A 23,488-nucleotide genomic window follows, 5' to 3' on the forward strand; every position below is an offset into this window, starting at 1 on the left:
AAAATCTCATTCAAATGCAGAATAATGCCATGACTCATTTGTGGGGAAAAAGGCAGCAAAAACTATGCAAAGAAATCGTAAATTTACAATTCTACGGGTACGGGTACGATTACGATTACGATTACGAGTGTTTCCACGCAATTACAGATGAATGCACTTTTTAACGATCATCGCAGCTATTATTATGATTATTACTATGGATAGTTTTTGTGCATGCCAAAATGGAAAGAATATTGAAAGGATAAAAAAGGGGAGAAGATACGAGTACTCGCATAAGAAGTGATAGATGGCGATACTTATCGTTGCAGATCGAACTAGTAGACAAATGAAAGCACAGCACTAAAGCACAAAATCATAGGAATTTTTTTTTGTAATCTATGTTTTATTTTTGTTTTTGTTTTTATTTTCGTTCTTGCCCCGAAGCCTTGTTTGCCGCAATTTCAATCATCGATGCCGGAGATGCAAAGGATTTTCGAACAGACTGCAAACCAAAACGGGGACAAAACACACACACAGAAATCATGCAGGACAAAAAAAAAAAAGAAGAAAAACCCATTTGAAAAGAATGCAGGACGGGCCATATGAAAGGAAAACAGAAACATTTTGATAAATCGAATGCATATAAATTAAAGTAAATAGCTTGTAAAATGCATAAATCAGAGCGTTAATGGGTTTGTCTTTTATTACCCGTTAGCCCATCGCCCATCGGCTTTGGTTCGGTTCATGCGTGAACCCACTGTACTACACCTCACAGTACACAGTACACACTCTGTACACACTCTGTACACTTATGCACTGCCAATTTATCATCACTTTCCACAAACACTCGAACAAAACACACTTTTTTGCTGTCAATTGTACGGCGGAGTAGGGTCTTTTTTACGGTACGGCACGGTGCGGAATCCGGACACTGTTGACACGCTAATTTAAGCGCTGGCAAACAAAGTAAATGGTTCGTAGCTGGAATGACGTGGATAAATCATAAAACAAAACGATAGCCCATACAGTAGTTCCGATACCAAAAAAAAAAAAAAAAATAAATCGAAATATTTCGAAAATTTGTTTGCAGTGTTGTTTTCTATTTTCGAAATTAAATTAGTATTTTTTTTTTTTTTTTGCTGTTGCTGTTCTCAGTTTTCTGTTGAATCTCTGTGGTATCTTGTGGATTGTTTTCGTATTCGTATTCGTATTCATATTCGTATTCGTTCTGTTTTGTTTTGTTTTGTGCCATGTTTCATTTGTATACTTGTTGTGGTTGTGGTGGAATATTGTTGTAAATATCTTTGGACTGCGTGATGAATCAAATAAATATCGAATGGAAAATGGAAAATGCAAAAGGGAAAATAAGCACTTTTGGATACCAGAGCCAGAGCCAGAGCCAGAACCAAAACAAAATTAAATTATAAGTTAATCAAATGCGATCGAACGCGTTTCGTTGTTCGTTGTTCTTTCTCTTTTTTTTTTTGGTTTCTTTCTTATTATTATTAATATTTTTTTTTGGTTAGATGCTCATGCCGCACAGTTGGCCTCAGTTTTGGACGGTTTCAATCGGAATATCAACTCCCCAGCACACCAAAACACGTCGAAAACTAAGGTCCATTGTGGACAGTATATTCTGGTGGGTTGTTTTTCTTTTGCAGGGATCGGTATCGGTATCGGTTCGGTATCGGTTCGTGGAGGCACTTTGTTTTCGTACACTTATTGGCAGCATGGTGGGGTCTACAACAAAACAGACGTGCCAAATGAAAATCCTACAGGGAAGTAGCATGCAAAAGTGTGCATTGGAATCCTCATACATTACCCTCAAGCATACACCCAATCGAACGTATCGTATTTATCGGTTGAACTCACCTGAAAAGACACAAAATACAAAGATAATCATTAGCAAGAGCCGGCACATTATCCACAATTAAACAGACAAGTCCCCGAAGCAAAGAAAAGAAGCTCTGGAGTCCGTCCTGCAACCCATGAAGCCCGTGAAAGTCGGTCAACTTTTTTAGCGCTACGAGCCAACAAAAAAATACAGTGCGGGACCTGCTGTTCTGGTCCTTGGAAGTATATCAAAACTTGTTCAATGTTTGCGGACTCTGTGCGAAAAGTTTCCAGCCACGGACGGACGGACGGATGGAAGGGGCAGGACAGGACAGTATCGGCATTTGCCTCCCCTTGCCTGTTGACACTGGCCGCCGGAAATCGGCGCCACATTAGCAACAGCAGCAACAGCCGCAGGTGCAACGCTGAGAGACTCGATTGAAGTGGCGGCAAACCGGGGAAAAGCAGCTCCAAATTACCAACAGACCGCACATCTAATTCAGGCAGGCACTTCAAAACGATTAATTAATCAATGCAAATTTTTTTGTTTGCCGGGGAGAAATGCTCGTACTTCGGTGTGCTCGAGTGCCATCGAAGCTCACCTAATGCCATTCGAGGCGGCCCTTGCCGATCCGTTCTCAGCTTTATTCACAGCACTCGAAAAGCCACACAACACTTCTGGCCGGGCCAAGCCACGACCGCAGGACCACACTCCAGCTACATGCCGCCCCTGCCACCCCTGCCACCCCTGCCACCAGATTTCGATCGGACTAAATTAAAACACGAATTGAATTATACAAATATGTACGTGTACAGCAACGAAATCTGAATCTGAATACGAATGCGAGTGGGAGTGGGAGTAGGAGTGGGCTACGGGTGAAATATGCACGTGGAAAAACCGCACAAGAGGCCACTCTTCGGTTAAGTTGACCGTATTTAATGGGCTTTGCCGGTCCGACCTCTTCAGCAGGATTGCAGCAGTGTGCGAGTGTGGCAGTATGGCAGTGTGTGTATCTGTGATTGAGGACTGAGATGTGTGTGTATAACGAGCACGGTAAAGTACGGATTGCTTGCTCATATTTTCAATAGCTTAAAATAATCACTCGAGCTCGATGTGGAGCTGGAGCTGGCGCTGGAGCTTGAACTGTGCGCAGGTCAGGTCAGGGGATGAATGGATGGCTGGATGGATGTAGCACACACGCACAAGTTCTAATTAAACAAACATTTTGTAATTTTCGTTTAACGGCAAAACGACGACACGTGGTCCACAGGGTGATCCGCAGAGGCAGAGGGAGAGGCAGAGGCAGGGACCGGCCAAGGGATGCGACAGAGCACAAACCACTTAAGTGCCAAAGCAATTTAAAGCCGAGGCCAAAATGCCAAAACGAATTTACTCCGCACAGAGAAAGGAGACAGGAAACAGGGGGGCCAGAAGACAGAGGGAAAGTCCTCCCCATCCCCCCCCCAAAATGGAACGGAAGGCAACATATGATGGCTCTATACTCGTGTATGGATGGCTGGGGTCTGGGGTCTCAGTGCGGGCGAAGGGGCGGCTTACATATGTATTCTGTGTAAATATGTGCCCAACATATTTTGCAAAAATAAACATTGCCTCAAGCTATAGACCGACTGTGTGTATAAACAGCTCTCCCTGCAGATCCCTGGCCCACTCCCAGTCCCAGTCCCCGTACACTTTTTTTTTCCGGTGCTCTCCTGTTTTTTTTGGGCAACAGCCGGGTCAAATATGCATTTGGCAACCCTGGCAGAGCGGTGTGGCGGCCGTTTATGTATTTTAAATTTATTTGTTTATTTATTAACTGCATTTTATTCATTTCTTCATTGCGGCCCGGGGCTCTGGGTTGCTTTTGGACTCATTTCCAGATGTTCTGGTTCTGGTTCTCGACGAGGGTGGTTTCAGTGCTGAGTATCAATCATTCGCTATCAGTGCGAATCAACACACTCCCGCCAGGGCCTGCTCCTGTCCCAGTCCTCCGGGAACCTCCTGCTGCCGGCCGGGGCATTTATGCATATTAGCCTGTCGTCGGCTTAAAATCTAGGGGCTGGGCCCCACCTGACCGGCCCGCACTCGGTGCCAATCAATCAAATTACGCGCAATTATTGCACGGCAACTTCGGCGCAAAGTACTGACAGCTGTCATTAAAACATAACGGCGACAGGAGCAGACAGGACGAGGCACATGGCCGAGGCCAAACAAACAAGCGAAGGAGCGAAGGACCCACAGGGCCAGAAGGCAATCGCCATCTCCGATTGCAGTTGTTGTTGCTGTTGCTGTTGCTGTTGGGTCGATGCATAATTATAGAAATAAGCGAAATACGCATAAAAGTCATCATCAAGTGAGAAGTTTCCCAGTCAGCGGCAGTCACGGCGAGCACAACTGTACCCAACGGCAAGTTAGTGGCAGAAACTTGGACTGGTCGCAGTCCCCCACTCCGCACTCCGCACTCCGCACACCCAACATTTGCCGCATTCCGGTCGGGTCCTGCAGTTGTTAATAGCTTGGAAGTCATCAAGGAAATTAAAAATTATTAATAAGCCAGCGACCAGCGAAAGACCGAAAGAGGACCCGAGCAGAGCAGAGCAGAGCAGAGCCAAGGACTCCCGCCTCCCATTTGATAGTTTATTGCAGTTGCTATTTGCTGCTGCTGCAGAGAACTTTGCTGGGACTTGGACAGGGGGCTGGGGCTGGGTCTGGAGCACTGTAATTTTACAGTTATAGCTTTTTAGTGTGCAACTATTTTTCGTGTAAAACTTTTAATGGAATTCAGCAGGACCCGGGTAGCGGCAGCGGGTAGACGGCACCACGGAGCTCCCCGCCGTTCGATAGTGCGGGGAGCGAAAGCGCGTCAAAAAATAGACACCAATTTGTGAGGGGATGGTGGGGGAGGATTTTGGGTGGCTGCTACTCCGATACTCCGCTACTCCGCCACTCCGCTACTCCGCAGGAAGTCATAGTAAAATGAGCGGAAATGAATGGTTTTAAATAACAGCAAATTATGAGTTAAGTTTTCTAAGTAGAAGCACAAGGCGAAAACTTTTCGACTCCACTTGGATGGCTTTATAAATAATTTTTGCGGATGCTTTCGGCTACACTCGAAAATACTATAGTTACAGGCGCACTCGTGGATGTACCGTGGGCAATCTCTGGAATCTCTAGTGTGTGGTGGTAGACGACGATCCGTGTTCTCTCTTTGGAAATTGCGAAATTAATTATTACACGTGTCCTCTGTCAGGACACAACAAATTGCCAGAGCCACTCGAGAGACAGACATCAAGATCTGTCGTTTGGGTTTTGGAGCCGGCAAAAAGTTTCCCCTGGCAAAACAGCAATAACTCAAAAAATAATTTAGATTTCCTTTACAAGTTCCCAGAGAGGAAATGCAGAAAAGTCGAGGAGTAGAGCGGGGTGGGGCAGAGCAGGGTAGGAAAAAAAGATTGTGGCAACTCGGCGTTGTCGTTGCACAATGCCAAAAATGTCATTTGTCAAATGCAAACAGCTCTAAGAATAAACATCAACGGAAGTAATGCAGCCACAAAATACATAAAACAAGCTGCAACAAGACCCAGAAGTACTCGTAGAAGTAGAAGTTGAAGTAAAAGAACGAGAACGGGAACGAGAACGGGAACGAGAACGAGTACAAACCCCTGGCAAAGAAGGGTCGAAACGAGAGAAACAACAGACAGTGCAGCTAATTATCAGGCAACAAGAACAAGAACTCGACAACTCTCTGGCCAGGGCAAACAGACAATGCCCCACACCCCACACCCCATACCCCCATGGCACACATACCCCAGCAGAAGGGCTGGCAAAAACTAAGGGTATTAATGAATAGCAAACGACTTTGACTTGGCTACCGACTGGAGGATGCCTCCCCACAACTACTGCCTCTTTGCGAGTCCCTGCGAAAGTGCTTCTTGCCTGCTGCACAGTTTTTAGTGGAGTGTTGAGTAATTTACCCTAAAACTGAAGACCAAGATAATGATGATGATGATGATTCTCCGCCCTCCGCCTCTCTACCCCTGAGGACGACGACGACGATGATGATGATGATAATGGAAATGCATCGAGCTCTGCAGCCAGCGACATTGGCTATTAATCATCTTTAAACAAAAGACAGGGCATCCAGAATCCACTACAGCCAGCAACAACAACAACTACAACTACAGCAACAACTACAGCAACAACTACAACTACAACTAAAACATAAACATCAGGTTAACCCTTTCCGACGTCGCTGCATTATCGTTAACTTAAAACAAAGCCCCAGTACAGTGGTTGGCATGGCCCAAGCACCGAGAGCCCTTGAACTGTTTGGAACTGGTCCAAAGATCTGGAAATATAGGAGCCGATTATAGGAATATTTCTTTTGCCACAATTCGCTCGCTTAATTGATGACCAATTTCAGTGTTTCGTCCCACTGTGCAGTGGTCGTCGCCGCCACCACCAGCATCGCCTTCGCCATCGCCATCGCCTGCCCGTGGGGCCACAACAAGTGCAGTCAAGAATGACAGACGAGCAAATGGTCTGATGTACGATGGGCTGCTTGACTTTGCTTTGGCAGTGGGATGCATCGATGCTGCTGGGGAGGGGGGAAAGGTGGGCGGAAGGGAGGGCATACCCGTTGATATATGTCGCTGGGCTTGCTTGTTTGTTTGTCTTCCCCTCCCGCTTGCCTCTCGCACGCTCTTGCCCCCGCCATCGCCGTCCGCCCCTGGTGGTACGTACGAGTATTCCATGTTACTTGTCCCTGTCGTCGTCGTCATCGTTTGTCGCATTGTCAAGAAGATGCATGTTGCTTGTCTTGCCAAAAGTGCAGGCTTCCAGCCTCCAGCTTCCAGCCTCAGAGTCTCAGTCTCATCCCCACAAGCCTCATGTGTTCCCCTATCCCCCCCCCACCGACCCTTCGTTGGGGGCGCCGCATTAAATCAGCAATTGAAACAACATCACTCATGACACGTTTTGGTTGGGCTGATGTCTCGAGTCGAGTAGCTAAGGGAGGTGCACGGTGGCAGGGTGGCAGGGTAGGGTGGGGTGGGGCAGTGGGGTGAATTCTGTGTTTTCGTCGTGCTTAATTTGCGTCCAGCACAGCACAGCACAGCACACACACGCACACATCTGTGGAGCAGAGAGCGACCCCCTAAAGTGCATTTAGTTGCATGCATTTATTGTTTGCGGTCAAATGTGCCGGGCAGTATGGGCGTCCATTGTCTTTTGGTCCTGCGGCCAGAACGAAGGCCTCATTGTTGTAATTTCTGTATGCGTGGGTATGCGTGGGTGAGTGTGTGTGTTCGTGTGTGTGCAACGGTGTGGGTGTGTGCTTGTGGGGAACATATTGCAACGACATAAATGCATAATTAATTTGGCTTTCTCTCTGTTTTCGGGGTCCGTCCTGTGTTTGCCTTTGGCCCCGACTTCAGACCGATTCTCAGTTTGAACTATTTGAACCCGTTCAACCAGCCCCCGACAGAGGGAGAGAGAGGGGGAGAGAGTGCCTGGGTGGGGGTGCCACTCTCGATAGCTGTTAACTGTTAATTAGCCAGAAACTGGGCCTGCTACGACCACGGCTGGCCGAAACAAAGCCAGCGACTACTTGCTGGCTCAAAGCCAGACGCGAACACGAGAGCCGATCCGATCCGATCGGAATGGGAGGAACAGTTTGATTTCCCGGCCATAAATATCCATTCGAATCACCGTCTGCCGGCTCAGCCAATTAAAATTGTTCCTCCAGCTTTCAGAGCACTTTCCCAGAGCAGAAGAGCAGAAGAGGAGCAGAGCAGAGCACCATCATCGCATATCATAGCCTGGGAGCCTGGGTGCCTGGGTGCCTGGGAAATGGGAAATGGCGCGGCGGATAGCCGAGTTTATAGAAATCACAGACAGCACAGAAGATGCTTTATGACTGCACACAGAGCTCATTAGTATCCATAATTTATGTCAAACTTCTTTATGTGAAGTGCCACAGATTGGAGTCGCTGCCACAAATAGCTCCGCGGTGCGGGCAGGGGCGAAACTTGCCTCGTAAAACCATGAACCCCATACGAACGGGCAGAGCTGGCAGTGCTGGCAGTGCACTCTGGCGACTGGCAAGGGGCATGTAGCGCGTTGCAAATAAATTTCACTTATGACTGGGTATCGCGCTGTAATCGTTTCATTTAATGGGAAGCACGTGTGAAAACTGCAATTTCTCAGACATCAGAGGGACGACGCGTCGTCGCTGCTGCCGAACTAAAATTACATTCCGCCAGAGCAGGGAGCAGGGAGCCGGCAGCCGGGAGCCAGAAGAAGAAAAACTGCAACTGCAACTGCAACAGCAACATCAGCTCATTAATGCCAAGACGACATCTCGCTGTGGCAGCCAGTTGGTGGCATTCCCAGCAGAACCACGGCAGGAGGCAGGAGGGGGACCATTGAGTGGCTAAAAGTAGGAATCATCTGCGGGCCCTCCCCACTCGCCTTCGATGGCTGGCGACCATGCAACAGATTTGCCAATGATTTAGTTGCAGCCAGGCGTCGAGTAAATCATAAGCCAGGCAGTCCGATCCCATCCGATCCTGCCCCTGCCCCGTGCCCCTGCCCCGTGCCCCTGTACCGTGCCCCCAACGTGTCTGCATAATTTATGCGATTCTCTTTAAAGTGTCACAAGTCGAGGGAACGCGCAACTGTTTTTCAATTAAGGCGGCACAAATGCAAATTTATGCAAATCCTTGGCCAAAAACTAAGCAACATCCGCATAGAACATGGACACCTCCACCGCTACCTCCCCCTGCAGCTCTCCCCTCCGCTGGTAGAACAGTAGTTGCCTTCGGCCTTCAGTGGGTGGGCGACGCCATTTTGTGTCATTGTTTTTATGCATAATTTGCACCTAACAGAATGACGGGTCCGGAACGGGTCCGGGCCGGGACGGGTCCGGGCAGACATGGAAACGGCTGCGGATGCGGATGCGGAAGCTGAGGCAGCACAAGATGGCTGACGGCCAAACTACCGTTACACTTACACAGTTACCTTTTCGGAGGAGAGCCACCGTTAAATTAATAAAACGTAAAATTTCCCATTTTAATATTTATGAGTTTTCGCGCGAATGAAATCACCAGAATTTTCCGCCCCAAGGCCCCAAGAAAAGACACTCAGAGCGAGCCGGCTTAAAGCAGTTGCTTGGGAAATGTTGAAGCTCCTCCTGAAGGATCAATCATCCAGTTGTGCCACTGTCAGTCCTCTTCTGACCCACAACCATTTAAGACTGTCAATCCCTGCCTTCGACTGGCCCCAGCCCCAATCGCAGCCCCAGCCTCCCCACGTCCCCGATTCTCGTCTCGAATCGAGGGCAATAGAAGACAATCTCAGCCCCCCACCTGGGGGGAGGGTGAAACAGTTGAGGTGCCAAAAAACGAAACCTATCTGGCTGTGCAGCCCTTTTGGCCCCATCGTTTTTCATCTTTTCTCTGTCTGCTTTGGCCGGTTTTCTTTGTGGGCTGGCGGGCCATCAAGTCGGTGTCCATTGAAAAAAGGAGATTGAAAGTAAACGTGCGAAAATAAAACGTCATTCTCCTGCCCCACATGCCCCAGGGGCAGCAAAGGAGCCGCTTCGACGAGTGCAACAGGAAGGGGACGCATAGATGTGCGGGTGGGCAGGGAAGATCCATGGCTGGTCCCTGGCTAAGGTGCTTCAAAGTCAGCCCCAACTCCACTCTTCTCCCGCTTGTGTTATGTTTAATTGAATCCGATTTCATTACGCCGATGCTCCGCACTGGCAATCGCCGCACAAGCCGCCTCCATGATTGAACGGAGTCGAGAACCCAGCGATTGCCCCTGCGATTGCCCCTGCGCGCCTGCCCCTTTGCTCCATCGCACTCATCGCATCGGACCAACGGAAATTGAGGCATTATTGTGATTCACTGAATTTGCTCTTTCGCCAGTCGCCAGTCGCCAGTCGCCGTGGCCGTGGCCGCTGCCGACTCGAATCCGACGTAGTGGCCGGCACTGGAGTGGCCTCGACAGGAGTGGAGTGGAGAGGCGAGCCGAGCCGAGCAGAGACGCCAAGAGTGGAGTGAGTGAAGCACAGTGCCTTGTTGATTATGGCATTTCAATGGGTTTTTGTGTGTTGGCGATTCGATCAGGTTATTAAGTGCACACACGCATACAGCGTGGCAGGCTCCTCCTCCTCACCAACACACATCCCGAGCACATCCCGAACCCATCCTGAACCCATCCCGAACCCAGCCAGAGCCCAGGCCAGCCGTCAATCCGTTTTGGGGGGGCATTCAGTTTGCCATTCAATTGCTTTGTCGTGTCGTCGTTCTATGAGGTGCGAAACTAATTTGCGCTGAAATTAGTTTTCTTTCTCTCGACACAAAATTACGTTGCAACCCCGGAATTTGTGTTCCCGTGCTACCGTGCTAGTGCTGCACTCCTCCGGTGGCATGGCCAGCCAGCTCTGCAATTGCCAGTTTCGCACAACAAATTTTTTCTCTCCTTTTTTTTTTTTTTTGTGCCAACGCCATTTTAATGAGTCGCACATGTCCAAACGGATGGACGAGCAAACCAGCCCGGACCAGGGCAGAGCACACACACAGAGAGAGAGAGAGAGAGAGAGAGAGAGAGAGAGAGAGAGGGAGAGCGAAACGTGGACGTCCAGTGGCCGCTAGCCTTGTTAAACATTTGAAGAGCTTCGTTAGCTGCCACGATTGAGGAGTGGGAGGGGGGATGGGGTGGAGTTGGTGGGTGGGAAAGACGCATTAACAAGGCGTGTGGCATCGTGATGCCAGTGATTAGAGGCATACGTCGGGGGATTTTCCGATAAACGCTGGCATGGGGGCAAAGCAACGAAAGTGAGTCGGAAAACTGGAATCAATCCCGGAACGATCTGCCATTGTGCGTCAGCTTCAATCAAGGTGGAGCAATTTAAATTGTCATATAGGGGTATACGAGAGGCAGGAGAGCAGGGAAGCAGCGAAGCGAACCCCTCATTAATGAAGACATTCCCGTCCTCCGTCCTTCGTCCTCCGTCGCGATGTCCTCTTTTGCGTGGAAATCCATACGCACCAAGGCGGCGAAACCCAAGGATGCACAACAAAGCGGCAGGCAGGGACACACGGGAAGACTCCGGCGCCGACTCCGACTCCGACTGGAGAGATGGAGACAAAGGAAACGCAAAGGAAGCACTGAGCACACTTAAGTGAAGCGCGTAATCCGAGCCACACAACAAATGCCACAGCAGCCGAGGATGCGAATGCGGATGGAGTTGGGGATAGAGAAAGAGAAGCTGGTAGCTGGGAGCTGGGGCAACCCCAAGGAAAAGTAAAGAAAATGTTAAGGAGGAAAAAAGGATCAACGGCAGCTTTGCACGTCTGCTGAAACCAAAGACACACACACACACACACTCTGCCAGGAGGGGGGAGGTGGAGAGGACACTGACTGGCTGGCTGACCAGCGCAGTGCCGCATCCTCGGATGAGAGCTTCGGTTATGTCACACACAGAGCAGAGCAACTTCTCCGGGCGGCGCATGTGACAACGTTAAACTGGAAATCATTGCACGGTCACGTGTCAATCTTTAATGGGCCCCCCCACTCCCCCCTTCCCACCGTCCGACCGGATTTAGGTTCAGCTTCCTTGGAATGCCGGGGTGGGTGGTGGGTGGTGGTTGGTGGGCGGCTGGTGGTGGCCTGTCAGAACGCATTTGACTTGGCTCTCAGCGAGCTTCCTGCACACAATGGCCGGCAGTTGAATAAACTAACATAATGCTCGGATCCGACTTGGCCGGCGGGCCGGAGAGCCCTCTTGGGGATGGGGGTCAGGTGATTGCCAGGCATGGTTTACAGTTCCCGGAAATGGATGCAGCTGGTATGCGAAAAGTTTCGGAGCCCAAGGAAGTGCCACAGAAAGTTGAGAATTGAAAGTAATGGCGGAAGACAGTTGTTGCCATCTCGCCAAATGAATGTCCCCGTCTATGTCCGTGCTCTAATCCCATAATCCATTGAATATTTAACTGCTCGAATCTCCCATCTTCCATCTCCCAAGAAGGCCTCATTAGCATTCAAAGCAGTTGACTATTTGCGAGAGACAGAGCAAAACTCTTGTAATCCCTCTCCATTCAGTCCAGTCAGCGCTGTGCTCCTGCTCCTGCAACCTCTGACAGCTCGAAACGAGGTAATAAACGTTTCCAGCGATTGTCTCCCAACTAATAAAGCCCTAAGGCCCGGCCCCAGCCCCAGCCCCAGGCCCCAGCCCCAGCCCCATGTCCGTGCAGTGTTAACGTTAACCCCCTCCACCGTTGGCCAAAAAGGACAAACACTTAATTTCAATTGCTGCAATTAAGAACAGCCCACATGAGTGGATGGCGCCCATAAATATGCTTTAAAAAGTTCAACTCCGAGACACAGAGAGAGAGAGAGACAGAGACCGAAACAGACAGAGAAAGAGAGAGAGAGACAAAACCCCACCCCCACCCCGTTCACGTGTCTAATTAAGCAGCCCAGGAAAGGGTCAAAGGTGGCACATGTCACATGTGAAGCTCGCCGGACAACTTTTGCCGGATGACCTTTTTTTTCTAAATCACTAGCCACAAAGCCAGGACTCCCAGGGCTCTCAGGGCCACTGTCAGTGCCCTTGGCTGGAATAAGGGCCAGACGCAGACGACGCTCCTAGTTAGACAGCCCCAGCCACAGTCCTGGGGCCCCACTGCTCCACCCCTCCCTCGACTGGCTCTGGCTCTGGCTCTGGCTCTGGCTCTCTGCTGGGCGAATCATTCAACCCTTAAATTGGTACGCAATGTCAGCGATGAATTATCTGCAACCTGCTAAACAAGCGAGGCAAAAACGGGACAGGACAGCCTTTGAGCCATTTACATAACTTTGCCCGAACGCCGGCCGCCGAGTGGGTCCTGGTCTGGGTCCGGGTCTGGGTCTGGGTCCGGGCCGGGCCTGGCTCTGGTCCTCGCACAGCTTTTGTCAAATGTCGGACGGTGTCAGAGCAGCTCGCGACGAGGCCATAAATCACCAGCCGCCAGTCCGGCCCTGGCAGCAGAGGAAACTTTAAAGTGGAGCCGGAGCCCTCCGCTTTGGCCAGAGGACTTTAAGGTTCAGCGAACCCGAAACTGCCAGCCGGCAAAAGCCCCTTTAAAGCCACCTTCAAAACACTGCTCCGCATATCGATTCGATGGCCCGATAAGTACGCTTTAATTTACAGATTTACAGATTGCCATATCTGGGCAGGACTTTCATGCATTTAACTCTTGTTCTGCTTCTTGGGGCTCAGGCGGTGGCGCTGGCGGAGGTGGAGGCGGAGGCGGAGGCGGAGGAGGTGCGGCGTCGGACGCAACTCAAGTGTAAAATTAAAACTCGAGCAATGAAAAATCATCAACGTCACCCACACACTCCCTCGCCTTCCGCCGCCCCACAGCGGCGTTTGTAAGGGCAAAGAAAAAAAAATAAAACACAGTAGCAAACAATTTTTTTAGGGGAGCCGAAGAAGGCACAGTGGGTGGAGCCGCTGACAGTGCGTCTTGGGGCGGGGGCGACGGACAAAATATGAGCTAGAAAACAAAAAAAAAACAGCGCTGAACGATCAAAGGCAGTCCACAAGCTGCGGGCAAACTCCACCATCCTGTGAGGGCGGAAGAGGAGTCCTGCCACACCCAGTCCCCACCTTGATGAATGACGGACGGGGACATAGACGAAACGCAACGATGAGACGATGAGACGACGAGACGATGACAATGTCAATGCCGACATTGAAACCGGAAAATTGCTGCGGGTCTTTTGCCAATTTTATCTATTCCCCACATTCGCAGTGCCCCCAGCTTTGTCCCCAGCTCCAGCGCTTCTGATTTTCCCATTTCACATTTATTGATAATTTTTTAAGGCATCCAGAGGGAGGCAAGAGGGCGGGAGTGCGGGAGATCCATGTCTAATTGAGACGATTAGTGGGTAGACTTTCACAGAAAGTGCCGTGTCAGACGGTGGCGGCGACGGCGACGGCGACGGCGACGGCGACCTTTGACATGAGTGCGTCCGTGTAATTTATAAACTAAATTGCGTCTTCCCCAGCCCCAGCCCCAGAGGGCCCCGTCTGTCATTGACATATTGCGCGTCATCACAAAAATATTAACTGTTCATTGACAGTTGCCTCCGATCGTCCTTCGTCCTTCGTCGTTCGTCCTCCGTCCTTCGCTCAGGGCCTGTCAATGGAACAGTTACGTCTTCCGATTCCTGCACTTTGCTTCGTAAAAAGTTGAGAAATTGCGCTAATAAAATTTAAGTCCTGTCTTCCTTTTCTTACCGACAGTCGCCGCCCCCCCAACCCTCCACCACACAATCGATGTGGCCGTTGGATAAGGCAGGGAGTCGAGTCCCCACTCGATGGATGGACAGCGACAAGTGGAAACGAATCTGCTCGGACAACAATTTAATGAAACGTTAAATTGCTGACCAAGTCCCAAAGAGAGACAGTCCTAAAGGATGTGTGTGGGTCCGATAAGTGACGGGGATAATGGACTTTCTGGCCCAACATGGCCAAGGGGCTCACTGTCTCTCCCTGTCTCTGCCTCCGCCTCTGTCTCTGTCTCGCTTTTGGCCAACTCGACAACTACTTAACCAACTCTGCCAAATGCAGACAAATACCAAATGCATAACATTTTTGCCCACAACTTAATTAATCCGCCCACTTTTCGCTTTTCTTCCGGTTTTTCCTCTGTGAAAATGTCAATAGCACAAAACTCGCGACTCGCGACTTGCCACTCGCGACTTGCCACTCGCGGCTTGCCACTCGCGGCTTGCGACTTGCGACTTGCGACGAGGCAAATGGCAGAAAATATGCGAAAAACTACGAAGGAAGACGCAAAGTAAAGTTTTCGCTGTCGTCGACGTTGCGGAGGATATTACAAAATCCATTAAAATTCTATTTCCTGCCATCAAACTGCCCAAAGTTAAATAAAGCGCCGCTCGGCCACGGCAAAACTGGGGAAAGAAAACCGAAATAATAATAATAAACGACAAACAGCGAGCGGGCAAACAAACAAGCGGCAAAACTTTTCCCTTTTTGCCGTTTTCCCTCACTTTTTCGGTGCTTTGCTGCCTGCAATCGCAAAGGGGTACAGGGAGGAGGAAAGGAGAGGGGAGGACGGAGGCGGAGACCCTACTCTGCAGGCTCTGCAGGACCGTGGAGCGTGGAGCATGGAGCGTGGAGCAGTCCTTGAGCGGTTCTTGAGCCACTTGGCAATGCAGTCGAACGAGCGCCGACTGCATTTTAAAGCAGCAACTTCGGAGGCAATACGGAGGACAAAACTAATAAGCCCATGGAGTGGTCTGTCCCTCTGTTCACCCACCCCACCCCACCCCCCTCGAGCATTATAAAGGTATAAAGCGCAGTTAATAAAGTTGCAAGTGGTCGTCATCGTCATCGTCTGGTTCTGGCTCTGGCTCTGGCTCTGGAGTCTGCAGTCTGGTGATCCGGATTCGGATCATTCTGGAGCTAGACTCTCGACTTTATTCTGTGGAAATGCTGCATCGTCGCTTATTAATCCCGAGTGCAAATCCCCGCCCCTCGCTGCTCTGTTCCGACTATAATGCCAGGCCAAGCATCAATAAATGTTGTACAACCTCGAAATGAAGCAGGCGGCAGGAGGCAGGAAGACCCGTACAGTTGAGCAAATAAAGCATAGTTTAGAATTTAATGAATGCAGCTTAACTTGGCTAAAATGAGCTGGCTGGGGCAACGGCACCCACTCCCCCCCGGCTCCATCATCCGTCCAACACATTTTGCTGTTGTTTGCAGTTTTCCCCACCACCGACACCACCACCACCACCGCCCCGCCACGCCCCGCCCACTCTGGCATGCGTTTGGCATAATTTTCATCGCCATTTGGTGCTCAGGAATTTCCTTCCTTTTTTTTACTTTCTCTGTGAGCGCACGGGATTTATGTTTTAATTTTCGCGGATTTTAGCGCATAATTAAAAAAAAAAAAAGAAGAAAAAAATGGGGAAGAAAAACTGTTGCTCCAGGGAGGGACAGGAGTGGGGGCGAGTTATTGCCAGGCTTTTGGATATTTATGGGATGCAATAAGCAGCTCATAATGAGGCGGCTTAGTCCTGCTTTCCAACCCAATAATTCCGGCAGAGTGCTTGCGAAGGTTCTGAAGGCCCCCGAATGAATTCAATTTGCAGCCGCACGTCGGGGGCGAATATTTCAAAATTATTTTTCATCAATTATTGAGGAGGACGTCGCGGGCCCTTTTGCGCGTAAATTTGCCGCTCACTTTGGCCGCGTAATTGTTGTGGAAATTGTTTCCAATCGTCGACGGGGCTTATTTGCCCAATCATTTATTCAAAGGCAACTAAATGTTTCCAATTGATTTCAGTCGCCGGACAGGCGACTCCGACTCCGAATCCGATACGGTCGAAGGAGAGGCATTGTCCCTAGCCCTGGCAGGGACTCGATTCGATTCGATTCGATCGATCCACCCCCCCATCTCAAGCGATTCCAATTATGCAATTCTCGGCATTCATTCATATAAGCACACACATTACTCAATATGAATACCCGGCTTATCCGGACCAGGCCGGCCCACCCACAGCATTTATTGTTTTACTGGAAAAATAAAGAAAATCGTGAAGAAAAATCAAGAGAGAGAGAGACAGAGGCAGAGGCAGGAGGCAGGAGGCAGGAGGCAGAGGAATGAATAACAAACAACAAAAACGAAGCGGAATGGAATGGAATGGAATCCTCTCGAGTAACTGTTGAAATGAATTAAAAACATGCGCCATCTGCAATTTGTTACGACAACCAAAGACAAGGACGTGGAAGGGAGCAGGAGCGGGAGCGGGCAGGACCACAGAGAAAGGGAGAAGGAGTACCGACATTGCATTCGCCATTCTTGCCGCCGCTTGCCATATTTTTTCGGGTTCAGTTGCGCCTTCCCTTCCTGGCTCAAGCCCGACTGGAAAAACTGCAATAAGGTTGGATTACGTGGGGAAATTACTTAAAAAGATTTTCAATTGTTCTCCGAGGAGACGGTCTGGGCAACGGCTGCTGTTTATTTTCTCCAGCCAGAGCACAACTTGCCCCCAAAACTGCAGAAATAATGAACTTTTGTTGCGACAAACTAGAAATTTATGGCCACCTGCCCCCCCGCCCCGCCCCGGCCAGACCGCCACCCCGCTGACATAGTTGGCCCAAGAATTTATAGACCAAACATGGCCCATACAAGTGGCAGGCATCGCGACGCCAAAGGATCTGATCTCCAGTTAGAGGAAATCCCCCTGGGCATAGAGGGGGATGATGCTTGCTGCTCCAAGGGGCTACCGTCCCTTCTTATGGATTCATAATCCCATTTCGATTCACAAAGGCGAAGGTCGCAACTCAATTTGTCCGCCGATGCGGGATAGTAATGAAAAAGGAGGAAAATTAATATTTAATGCCCGGAATGGCGGGATGTCGGGATGGCGGGATGCCGGGATGGCGGAATAGAGGTACTCACACTCATCCACTCGTTCATCCACTCACTCAACCACTCGCTCCCACTCATTCGTTCACTTTGCCGCCTTGGTAATTACGCTTAACTATCGTCATTGTCAGGAGCAGAAGCCAGAGACGGAGCCGGAGCCGGAGCCGGTGCTGGAGCCGATGCCGGAGCTGGAGCTGCGTTGCAGCCGAATCAAGGACTCTGAATTAAACATGCGGCACCCAAGGATAAGGAAATGTAGCCCAACCCCAAGCCAAGCCCCAAAGAAAAGGAAAAGAAACGAAAAGAAAAGAACAGTAAGCAAGAGAGAGAGAGAGAGAGAGTGAGAGAGAGGGAGAGGGAGAGGAGGCCCAAGGAGCATCTGCCTAGACGGAGACACGTTGAAAACAATGAACCCATGAGACAACCAAATGACACTTAATTTTTCAAAATAGTCGTCGACGACAGAGGCCCAACACCTGTTCCTTGGCTGCCAGACAGATCCTTGGGTCGGGGTGTCTCGTTGTCTCGGGTCTGGATTCTGCCTGTCTCCTGGGCAGGCTCTCAATCCTCCAGTCGTGTGTCGTATCCTGTCGCCCTGCGTAATTTGTCGCCCAAGTAATTAGTAAGATTTAAATTGCTTCTCGCTACTTCCCCAAACTGTCTCGCTCACTCTCTGTCCTTCCCCCGTCCCCGTCCCCGTCCCCGTCCCTGTCCATCCTCTCCACCTCTCACGAGTTGTATTAAATGCATTAAGTGCTTGTCGCACCTAACTTTTGTCTAAGCGTTTCAATTAATTTTCATAGTCGCAACTTTCTCCCGCACTCGCACTCACACTCACACTTTCTCCACCTGTCACTCCCTTTATCTCCATCTGCGATTCGACTGTTCTTTCTCTAGGCCCGTAATTAGCTACAGTTATAAGGCGTCGTCTCATTCTCTATCTCTTGAAGGCGCATACCCTTTGAAGGTGCATATTACACTGAAGGATGCACAGAAGGACTACAACTACTTTCAAACGATCGAAAAGAGGTCTTTGGATCAAAAGGGCCTTCCAGCTTCGGTCTCCACGATTCACTTTCAGCAGCAATATTTGTCAAGGCGTTGGCCCAGCAGTGGGCGTGGCCCGTGCGCTTAATGCGAGACAAACGCGTTAAATTAGCACAAATTGGATTTTAATTATAAGAAGAAGAAAAAAGGTAATTTCTGTTTCAAGCCAGACGAATATCCTATCCTCCAGAATCCAGATCTTGCGAAACGGTCCTCTGTCTGTCACAAATGTCTCTTTGATTGCGTAACAAGTTGTTTCGCTTACCTGGCCGGGGCGTGGGGGCAGGGGTTGGGCGTTTAAGTTTTCCAGGAAGTCTGGCCGTGAAAGGCAGAACTGATACCCGGCAGCACCCTTTGCAGACTGGGACTGGGACTTGAGATCCGCACACGTGCCCCCATCCTCTTTAGTCCTGGCCTGAGCAAATATAATCAGGATCAGGCACTGGCTGGGGCCTTTGTTTTTCCAGGGCCACGTGTTTATGGGCAAATATTTTCGCAATCTGAGCGCTGCACTTGCCCGCACAGCAGAGCGGGTGGGTGGATGGTGTATGGGACATCAATTGCGTTCTTAATAATTGATTCGGACAAAGCGGCCGTTTCCTTCGGGTTTCAAACATTTGCGGTGGCCTTCAATTAGGGGAAACCTTTTGGGACACTTTGCCTTTGCCGTCACTTTAATGAACTGCCAACAGACACTTGGACTTGGACCCTGCCCCGAGGACGGACCCCCTGGGAGGCCTGGGAGGCCTGGGAGGCCGAGGCCGAGACCGAGGCACGGCTGAGGGCTCTGCCAATCAGGCTTAATTGAAACGCCGTTTAATTAGTAAAACTTACTTTGCCTAATTTCATGTTTCGGCACAAATTTTGCGCTAATTTCGCAATTAATTTGCCAAATTGCACATTCGCGTTCGCGTTCGCATTCATAAATGAAATGCAAAATGCAGAAACCCAGAGGCAGAGGCAGTGGCAGAGGCAGAGGCAGTGGCAGAGGGAGAGGCCCGGCACGGAATGCACCGCAGAAATGTGTGCACAAATGCAGAAACTCGGAAACGCCGATTGGGGCCGCACTTGATGCTGTCGAAGCTGTCGCAAATGCCGCACACACATGTCAAAGATCCAATTAGGCGTGGCTCCTGCCACACTTGCGGGGATCCCAATGAGATGGAGGGAGGATCTTGTCAATCGAAAGACTCTCGAGCATCCGCTTAAAGGGGAGCAGTTTGTGCCTTGCGCCTTGTGCCCTTCTGCTGGCAATCCGCTTACTGTCTTCCACCATTTAATATTAATGAACAATTACAGAATTATTAACAGAGAGCCTTGGAGGGAGCAGAACAAACGACCAAGCGACCTAGTTTCCCTTCGTTTTTCCGCATTGGAAAAGGCGAGGCAAAAGTGCCAACTGCTAGAAAAGATACAAATTGCGCAATTGCCAGGCGTCGTTGAAACATTTAACAGCCTGAAGAAGGACGACGGACGATGGACGAAGGACAAAGGCGGAAGGACGCAGGACGCAGGAGGAGCGCGTGCGAGTGCGAGTGCGAACAAGAATCGACGGAATGCCAGGACGTGCTAAATGGGCAAAAAGAAACTTGCAATCAAAGGCAAAACTGCAAGATGTAAGTAATGGCCAGAAGGGGCAGGAGCAGGGGCAGGGGCAGGGGCAGGAGCGGGGGCAGGAGCAGGAGCGGGAGCCAGGCGAGTCCATGTCTTGTGTCGTCTGTCTATCATTTGGTCAATCAGTGGCATGGCCACGCCTCCTCCCTCCTACCGCCTCCCTCCTACCGCCCCCACCCCGTGGCCATGCAACTGCAGCTCAGCGAGGCAGCTAAATGTTAAACGCAATTGCTCAAAACGTCTTGGCGGGATCGGGCACAGGACCAGGACTGGCAATGGGACTGGCAATGGGCATTGGGAGTGGATCGGGGAGCAGTCTGCAGATGATTTGGTGGCATGGCGCGTGTCCAACGAAATGCTGTCATTTGCCAAAAGCAGCTGGAAAATCGTCGGGATCTGAGTTGCTTTTCCTCCGTCCCCCCCCCGTCCCCTTCGTCCTTCTGAAACTTCGTTCTTCCCTCGTCCGCTTCGTTTTTCTTTTTGGTCATAAACTTTGCTTACGTGACAACTTTAGTTTATATCTTAGCGCGATGCAGCGGCCAGACAGGACTTTTGGTCGACTGCCTGACAGGGTTCGCAGGACCAGGACAAAAGGAGGTTCCAGGGAGGTCCAGGTCCAATGGAGGAGGCCCGAACCGTCTCTGAACAGCAGCTGTTGAAAGAAGGAAGCCAGCAATTTGTCCCGATGAGCAACGGCAACTCTTTCAAGTGTATTATGCACCATGATGGCAACCCTGGCTGGCTGTAACTCCCATGGTCTTTCAATGGGGGCAATTCTGGCTGGGCTGGTGCAAATCCTTCAGACTTTGGCTTATCCCCAGAACCCTTTTAGCTGGCAAACACCCCAGCCCCAGCCCCAACCCCAGCCCCAACCCCAACCCCAACCCCAACCCATATGCTGATGGCTATCCTAAGCCTGTTTGGTGTCTTCAATGTCATATTACCATTGCAGAGGACGACAGTCCTCTTCTCACAGCCCTGACAGGACACATCTGCGGCTGCTTCTTCTCGAGGTGGAGGTTGGGTTGGGGCGTAAGCAAACAGAAATTCTGGGAATCTAGGTAACAGAACATAGAAAGAGGGCAAGAGAGAGAGAGGCAGGGTGGCAGGGGGGGAGGTAGGGAAACGCTTATATAACCTAGATTTGTTGTGACATAAAATTATTACGAAAAATGGTTATTACCCCGTTTACGTTTGAGTGAACGCATTTGTACGTGTTGACAATTTGTTAGCTTAGATAATGTTACAAAAGCAGCAACGGAATGGACCCACAGCCTGGCGGCAGAGGGGTAGCAGGAGGAGGAGCAGAGTCATCATCTCTCGCCTTGTGTGCCTTTAATGTTTGCAGAGCAACTGCTTTTCTTGCCATCCTTCGGTTTTTTCCCTGACAATTTTATAAATTTTTACTTTGGCAAAGATTTTTGCAAGGGTTAGCAGCCCCCAGCAGTGCCACACACACACACGGAAGCACACATGCTCAGCGGGTGTGACAGTTGGTCTGTGCGTGTCACCGGGCTGTCATTTTGTTGGCCACACCCACCAACTCTGCCACTCTGCCCCTCTGCCCCTCTGCCTCACATCCGGCTGACATGTTGGAATTTTAAAATTCTCTACTCGCTCTGCGTTGCTATGGAAATTGTCAAAGTTTTAAAGCTGCACACAGCCCCCTCCCCACCGCCCCCACCGGCTCCTCCTCCTGCTGCCAGCTGTTGCCAGCGTTTAGCCTCAATCCGAATCCGAATCCCGTATCCGTATCCGTATCCGTATCTGAATCCGAATCGCCATGCCAATCCATGGCATTCGAATCCTACTGCTCCTGGGCGCCAATTTTATTGTCACGCTGATTGTCACAATCAGTGGTATTTGCTTTTGACCAGAGCCAACTCCAAGCTTCATTGTTTGAAATTTTGTGGGGCAAGGTCCCCCAGTCCCCTCCCCATACCCATATCCACCCCTCGGCTCGGTCCAGTGTCCAATCTAACCCAAAATTGGCAGCATTTGTGCATCATTTTTCCTACTTTTCTTTTAGTTCCTTTTCGTGTTTCAAGTTTTTAAATAAATTTGGTTATGGTTATGCAGATGGTGGTGGGGAGGGGGCTGGGGTGGTGCTGGGGTGGTGCTGGGTTGGCGAAAAATGAAAAAGGGAAAATGCAATAAAAGAAAATCTAAAATCTGTTGTGAAACGAATCCAGTTTAATTGGTGGTTATGTCTCTCTCTCTCTCTCTCTGTCTCTCTGTCTGTTTTTTACTGCTTTCCCGATTTCCCCAGCTGCATTTTAATGAGTTTTCAAGGGGGGATCTCCACATAGCAGGAGGAGCCACCAAATGGCTGGCAAGAGTACGAGATGAATGGAACCATATTTCATGTGGAAAACTTCGATAGTAAGCTAATAAGTAGCCTGTAAAAAGTTCACTTTCCCAAAAACTTGAAGCTGGAAGATCTGTGGGAGAGAGTGGGGGGGGGGGGATAAAAGTACTGGCAAAAGATAGGCACAAAGAGAGTACGCACAAGTCTCCGCGGGCACCGAATTAATGTCAAATTAGACTTCAAAATGCGTGCAAATTTCACTCGCGCTTACAAATGAAAATTATACCCGAGGAAAAGCCCGCAGGGGGGGGGCCAGGGTGGGGGCGGGTGTAAGCAGACCGCAACATCAGCTACAGAAACAGCAACGGCAGCGGCAGCGGCAGCGGCAACAATAGTAGCACAAATTATAAACCCACAGGGAGATGGGGCAAGGGGAAGGGGAAGGGGAAGGAGAGGCATTCTCTGGGTCTGTCTGTCTGTCTGCCTGTCAGTCTGCATGGCTCTCCATCATGCAGAATTTTTTTCCGCTAGCCTTAGGCCAACTTTAGCGCTCTGCAACAGCAACATTCCCCCCCCCCCCTCTCTTGCGCTGCCCTCGCAATGAAAACTCCCCGCTAGCTGTGGGGGGGCAGTGGCATGCCACGCGTACGCTTTTTAAAGTGTTGCCACATTTTTGAAGTTGTTTTTGCAGTTTTTCCCCCGTCTGGCAGTTTTTTGTTTGCCCCCGCATCGTGTCTGGTGTTTTGGGATCATTATTATCTCGGAGGACTCCAGGACGGAGTTTGGAATACCCTTTGGGGCTTGTTGTCATTGGTAATGTGCAGGCAAATTTGCTGCCACTCCCCGCTCTCCCCCCCCACCCCACCAACTTTGCTGTGCAGTGTAGTGAGGTGTAAATCTGCGTGTCGCCCTGTTTTTTGTTTGCATGGCTCTGTGGCCGCTGCAGGCGGAGCATCAGTCAGGGGCGACACATGTACACGGGTGTGTTGCAAGGTGTTGCACGGTGGTGGTGGCGGTGGCGGTGGGGCACTGGGCAAACCAACTTCCATTACAATTAAAACACTTGCCAGGCGGCGGCCAAAAGCAATGTCTTGGAGATCAAAAAAGGAAAGCTCAAGGGGGAAAAATTGAATTGGAAATGAGCTGAAAATCCACAGAAAATCGACTGAGGGAGGGAGATAGATATAGAAGGGGGAGGGGGAAAGAGTTGAATGACAGCAATGTCCCAAAACGAAGACGTTCGAAGGAGCA

General features: G+C 50.1%; 1 protein-coding gene across 1 annotated transcript in view; it reads right to left on the bottom strand.

The window, feature by feature from the left end:
- Positions 1-1,815: 1,815 nt before the first annotated feature.
- Positions 1,816-23,488, bottom strand: part of LOC6603267 (myb-like protein AA) — a 62,748-nt gene continuing 41,075 nt past the window's right edge. The window contains exon 3 of the mRNA XM_026992390.1: positions 1,816-1,851. Within this exon, the coding sequence (XP_026848191.1) occupies positions 1,835-1,851 (17 nt within the window). The 3' untranslated portion in view covers positions 1,816-1,834. The remainder of the gene's footprint in view (positions 1,852-23,488) is intronic.

Source organism: Drosophila persimilis, unplaced genomic scaffold, assembly GCF_003286085.1.
Source record: "Drosophila persimilis strain 14011-0111.01,24,50 unplaced genomic scaffold, DperRS2 tig00000732-arrow-arrow-pilon, whole genome shotgun sequence".
Taxonomy (NCBI): domain Eukaryota; kingdom Metazoa; phylum Arthropoda; class Insecta; order Diptera; family Drosophilidae; genus Drosophila; species Drosophila persimilis.